The sequence below is a fragment of the Oryzias latipes genome, chromosome 18, assembly GCF_053564925.1.
Source record: "Oryzias latipes strain Hd-rR chromosome 18, Olatipes_Hd-rR_3.1".
NCBI lineage: Eukaryota > Metazoa > Chordata > Actinopteri > Beloniformes > Adrianichthyidae > Oryzias > Oryzias latipes.
In genome coordinates this window covers 2,658,436-2,664,049 of record NC_136254.1, presented here as the reverse complement: position 1 = coordinate 2,664,049, position 5,614 = coordinate 2,658,436, and the positions used below count along the sequence as shown (strand labels likewise).

General features: G+C 40.3%; 1 protein-coding gene across 1 annotated transcript; it reads left to right on the top strand.

Annotated features, from left to right (window-relative positions):
- Positions 1-594: 594 nt before the first annotated feature.
- Positions 595-3,465, top strand: LOC101174227 (ependymin-2-like). The gene is made up of 6 exons (XM_004080079.5): positions 595-727; positions 882-916; positions 1,005-1,139; positions 2,219-2,405; positions 3,018-3,105; positions 3,193-3,465. The coding sequence occupies exons 1-6, from the start codon at positions 661-663 to the stop codon at positions 3,320-3,322; spliced, it is 642 nt and encodes a 213-aa protein (XP_004080127.1). The 5' UTR covers positions 595-660; the 3' UTR covers positions 3,323-3,465.
- Positions 3,466-5,614: the final 2,149 nt, after the last annotated feature.

The following is a 5,614-nucleotide window of genomic DNA, read 5'->3' as shown; positions in this document are numbered from 1 at the left end:
TGTGGTTTTGAATGCTTCCACAAAACCCTAAACCCTGTGTTTCTTGGTGCTCCAAGTTCAAGGGTGAAAGTTCAAGGGTTAAAAATCTTGGAGTTTACCAAAAAGTAGCTGGGATAGGCCCCGGCAACTCTGTCCCCCCAAAAATTATTTAATGAGTTCAGAAAATGGATGGATGGATGGATGGATGGATGGATGGATGGATGGATGGATGGATGGATGGATGGATGGATGGATGGATGGATGGATGGATGGATAGATGGATGGATGGATGGACGGATGGATTGTATTCTATACGTTTAATAAACCTGAGCTGAAGCATTTTGTCTCTGTTCCCTCTGGGTTTTACTCCACACCTTAATGCAACAGAGAAAAAGTTCCTTCTGTAGTCAGAATCTTCGTCCTGGAAGACTCCAAGAAACGTTGTTCATGTATAGACTCATCATAAAGGTGGGTTTCTTTTAGGATAATTGTATCTGCATCTGAACTTAGATCCTGTTTGGTCATTAAAAAATGGATCCTCACAGCTGGATGACACATCTGTTTGTGCCTGTATAATGTTGACCCTTCAGTCAGAGGAGGGGCTGAGAGGACACCTGAACTTTGCACTGTCACTTTACTTTAAAAGCGTCTGCTGCTGAGCGGGAGGTAGAACCCTAAAACATGAAGCTGGCAGTGGTGTTGGCGTGCTTTGTGGTCTTCTGTCTGGCAGAGAAGCCCCTTCCCTGCAGTAAGTGAAGCCAGAATGGACATCATAAAATGTTACTTTTGGCTGCAACCTTATTTAAAAGAATGTGTGCATTATTAGCGTTTAGCTGTTTAACTTCTTCAAAATATGGTCTCCTTCTTGTTGTTAAACCATATTTGTTTGTGATTTTCCGCAGCTAGCCCTCCTCTTTTGACCGGGCGGCTCACTGTGGTGAGTGAATGCCTTCTTCTGCATAAACCAGATCCTATAAATGACTAACCAAAGGTGAGGTCAAACTTAAATTTTATTATTTTTCTAGATGTCACAGAATGAGAAAATCGGGATATTCGGCAAATACCTGTACGATGCTGTGGGCCAGCGAGTGCGGCTCTTTGAGATGGGCAGCTTTAATAACCAGACGTTCACCGCAGATGTCCTGCTGCACTTCACAGAGGTGAGCCACTCGCAAACACCTTTTTTCTGTCTACAGGAGATCAGTACTGCAAGCTGTGATTCCAAAAACCTCCCTCAGCAGTTTATTTCAATTGCCCTCCAACTGATTTCAACTCCTGCAGGTTTAGAACAACCTGTTCAGCTCTGTTCACGGCGGGCAAGTGATGAACATTCCAGTATGGTCCATGGTGTTCACACTGGATGAGCAAGGAGGGGCTTATTCTTCTTCTTCTTTTTCTGCTGTTTACTAGAATGTCTGTCACCTACCGTAGGAAAAGATTTGGTGAGAAATGTTGAAGCGGAGCAAATCTTCTGAATCTTGCTCCAGTCCAGCTCTATTGTGCTCAATGAAAGACTTGGTGTCATAGATTTCCATCCAGGCGTACAATGCAATTATTTATTTCTCCCCCATGACCAATTATCTAAAAAGGAGACGCCATCCATACATTGCTACCAACTCCATGTCCCTTATTGAAACCTCTTATGCTGCTAGAATTGGTTTGCATGGAGTCAATTTAGAGTGTGAGTCATAACAGGAGCACCATCCTTAGATTTGTTCTTTGGCAGCCATGCTGGTTAGTATCAGACCATCTGATAAAGTAGGACAACAAGTAAATCATTCACTCCTAGTTATTAGGTCAACATCTTTTATGCTAAAATCAGCCATGTTTGTCTCAGGAGGAGGTCCTGTGCTTGTTTTCTGGTGTCTTTCAGGAGGTGGAGTTAAGCCCAAATGGATATTAATCATTACATAACTATAGTTATGCAAACAATACATTAAAAGTGCTTGAAACAAACAAAATAGCTTTAAAGTCCCACTCCAATGAAAATTGTGTTTTTGGTGTATTTAACATGTTTTTGTGGCATTTTTTTCATAATGGATGACAAACAGTCATAATCAGTGGGCCTATCACAGTAATAGTCATAACTAAAAGTTCACTGGGAATGCTCTGAAAACAGATCAGAAGATGATCGGAGTGGGATTTAAGCAAAGAGCTTGAATCAAACACTGATGTGTGACTTCAAAGTCCAATGATAAAAAAAACACTGATTACTTTTGTTCCACAACTCCTCCATCAGGCTGCCATGTATGAGATCGATGATGCCAAACGAACATGCAAGAAGAGCCCACTGAAGGCAGACTTCCAACCTCTGAAGATTCCCCAAAATGCGTTTCGGATAAGCCAGACTGTGGTGGGCAGCTCTTCTGTTCCGGGACAAGGACTCCTGATGAACAACTGGTCTGGAAAGTTACCTGACAAATCAGGTGAGGAGGCACACGTGGATCAGAACTAACGTGAAAAGTCAATATTCTCAGACGTGGTCCGAGGTGGGTGACATTGCAAATCCTGATGCAACTGAAAAGAGAAGAATGCTGAAGCCATTGCTCACCTTCAACAACCAATTTGCTCATGTTTACAAATTTGCTTTTTTTCTGTCATGGCAACTTGTGTTGTAAAAAATACAGGGTAAATGTGAAGGAGATGTAAAATTATTTTGTTTTTTTAGCATCTGTGAAATGTTTGTTTGAAGTACTGTGCAGTTTTGTTTAGGATACATTGCAGAGTCAGTTCTAATTTCCATCTTTCTAAAGGATAATCATGCTGGCAGCAGTGGATGCAGTTTGTTAAACCTTAAAACCCTGCAGAAATGTGTTATTAGAATTATTTCATCAGAGTAAGTGCAGGAGTCCTAAATAGACCTGAATAATGTTTTGTGCATCCAGTAAGTCATCTTGGGAATCAGTAAGTGAAGCTTGGTGTTGGGCCATTCACTGAAGCAGCTCTAGAGTCAGTTTACATTCAACTAAAAATGAATGCAGATGTGAAAACATTCATATTAACCCTAGTGTGAATCTTTGTTGTGTGTCGTCCTCCAGGAGATTTTCTAAGTAGTGTGACTGAATTGGGGTGCATTCCTGCGAGAACATCCTACCAAACGAAGGAGTTTGGATGGGTGTTAACAGAGTAAGTTTTAGCGATAACCTCTGAGAAAGCAAAATGTATCATGTGTGCATGCATCCCATGATTGTCTTGTCTTTGTGTTTTTATTAGTTTTTACGATAATGTCATTGGAATTACCAATCCCAATCTGCTGGAGCCCCCAGAGTTTTGTGCTGGTGCTGTGATGGACGTGGAGGCAGAGCCGAGAAACTATCTCACCTTTTACGCCAAGGAGAACTGAGTCCAGTTAGCTGCAATTAAACAGTCTTACCTCTTTCTTTAGAATGTCTTTTTAAGTTCATCACTAGTATTATTTTATTCTGCCTTTCTGAAAGAAAACTGAGGATAAAATATTGTCTCAATAAAACCATCTGAGAATACTGACTCAGGTCTCACTGGTATTTCTCTATGTTTTTGTAGAATATTAACTCACATCACATGTGTTGGTAATGCTGCAGTATGTTTGGTCTTTAACCAATCACTGAAATCAAACCAAATCAAACGTTATTTTGTAGGGCACTCTTACAACGTGAGCTACTCACTCAAAGTGCTTTACAAAGAAACATAATCAAACTTAATTACAAAAGTACAAGAAAAACAAATACTTTAAAAAAAACACCACACACACTTAAACCATGACAAAAAGAATGATAAAATGATGGAATGTAGAGACCTGTCTCTGTGCTGAAGTGGGGAAACGATAATTTAGGAAAATGTCCACATCAGTAACCCCCCACTCAAATTCACGGAATACACTACCACAGGACCCCCAGAAATGAATATGATGAAATCACATAAATACATGAGTTAAAAGGTGGAAATATGCATTTGAAAAAACGAAAAACGAAAATGACGGTCTGTTTTAGGTAAACAAAGACTGTACAAGCAATAAATGAACCAATAAAAAAAAAAAATATTTTAATGTGTTCTCTCTTTATGGTTCCTGGTTAGAAGAGGAGCTGCTCAGCCAAGTAAACGTGTCCAAAGGAAAAACAAACCTCAAGGCCTGTTAACAAATCTTTAGTGCAAAGACCTTTGTGTAAATAACAGGTCTTGTGGCTTCTGTCACAGAACTACTTCTTTTGAAAATTAGAACTTTTTTTCAAAGGACAAAGGTCAGGGTAGCTGCTGTGGCATAAGATCACATAACATAAGATAACCCAAACTATTGCTGTTAATGTTTGACTGTTTCACTTTACAGACGGCACCCCATATTATATAATTTTAGGAAGACCAGTTTTAGTTCACACAATTCTTAATTACACCTTGTATGTTACATTTGCGCATCACTGGTATATGTTTTCTTGTCACACTTTGGGTCCCTTAGTACCACTTGGTTCCAACTCCTACTTCCAGCAGGATAAGGCTGTAATAATTTCAGACTGGTTTCTAGAACATGACAATGAGTTCTCTGGACTCAAACGGCCTCCACAGTCACCAAAACCCAATAGAGAACCTTTTGGATGTTGTGGAACGGGAGATTGGCAGTGTGAGTATTCATGGCTTGTTGCCTCTATGCAGCTGACCTTTACGTATTTAGACCTTACCTGTGAGTTTGCACAGTGTTCTGCTCCCATTAAGCTTATCCTCTGAAAGTGTCTAAAGGAGTTCCTCGAGGCTCAACTTTAGTTCTTAGTTTTCAATTGATAATAAAAATTCATGTCTATGTTTGTCAAATGTCACGAACCACCACAAAAACTAATAAATTCTTGCAGTCTGCCTTCTCAGTTGTTCAGTCTCACTTATACTTCATAAAATTGACATTAAATTGCTTAATAAATCTAACGTTTATTGTTCTTGCACAAATTACCACCAAACATTTCATCAGCTCAAACTGGTCATAAGGCTTGTGGTTTTGAATGCTTCCACAAAACCCTAAACCCTGTGTTTCTTAGTGCAAGATTAGTCCAAGATTTTTAACCCTTGAACTGTCAAGGGTGTAACCTTGCCAGTTTACCCAAAAGTAGCTGAGATAGGCCCCAACAACTCTGTCCCTAAAAATAATTTAGCGAGTTTAGAAAATACTATATACCGTAATTTCCGGACTACTTTTTTCCTGCGCTCACAGCCCTGCGGCTTTTTCAGTGATGCAACTAATTTATAGATTTAATTGGCGGTCACCATGTACGTACTTTCAGACTCAGTGAATGGTTTGAATTCTTTATATAAAACCAAGCACGAGTCATTTGTTTTTTCAACACACTAAACAGCCAAACAGCATGGACCTCACTTCAGGTCTTAGACACTTCAGTCATGGTTCAACTAAACGAAACACGCATGCCCGGCCGCGTCCCAGAATCCTTTGGTGCCATTAGACCCAAACGTCCACGTGATCGCCGCTACAATATGATGCAGCTTTCAAGTTAACAGCAATCGTTAAAAGCAGCGTGAAAAAATCCACCATCACCAACGTGTTTGGAAAAGCCGGTCAGCTGCGTGACGGAGAGAACAGCGCATGCTCAGGAGTGAATTTACCTCAGAGTCATGGTGACTCGGCTGGCTGCACGTAAATATGTGGGAATAACATCAGCCT

What these genes read in the sequence shown, in the direction of transcription:
- LOC101174227 (XM_004080079.5), top strand. Translation starts at nt 661, where the DNA reads ATGAAGCTGGCAGTGGTGTTGGCGTGCTTTGTGGTCTTCTGTCTGGCA. An exon ending in TCCTGCTGCACTTCACAGAG is followed by an intron (nt 1,140 to 2,218) that starts GTGAGCCACTCG and finishes CTCCTCCATCAG; the next exon opens with GCTGCCATGTATGAGATCGA. An exon ending in TTTGGATGGGTGTTAACAGA is followed by an intron (nt 3,106 to 3,192) that starts GTAAGTTTTAGC and finishes TGTTTTTATTAG; the next exon opens with TTTTTACGATAATGTCATTG.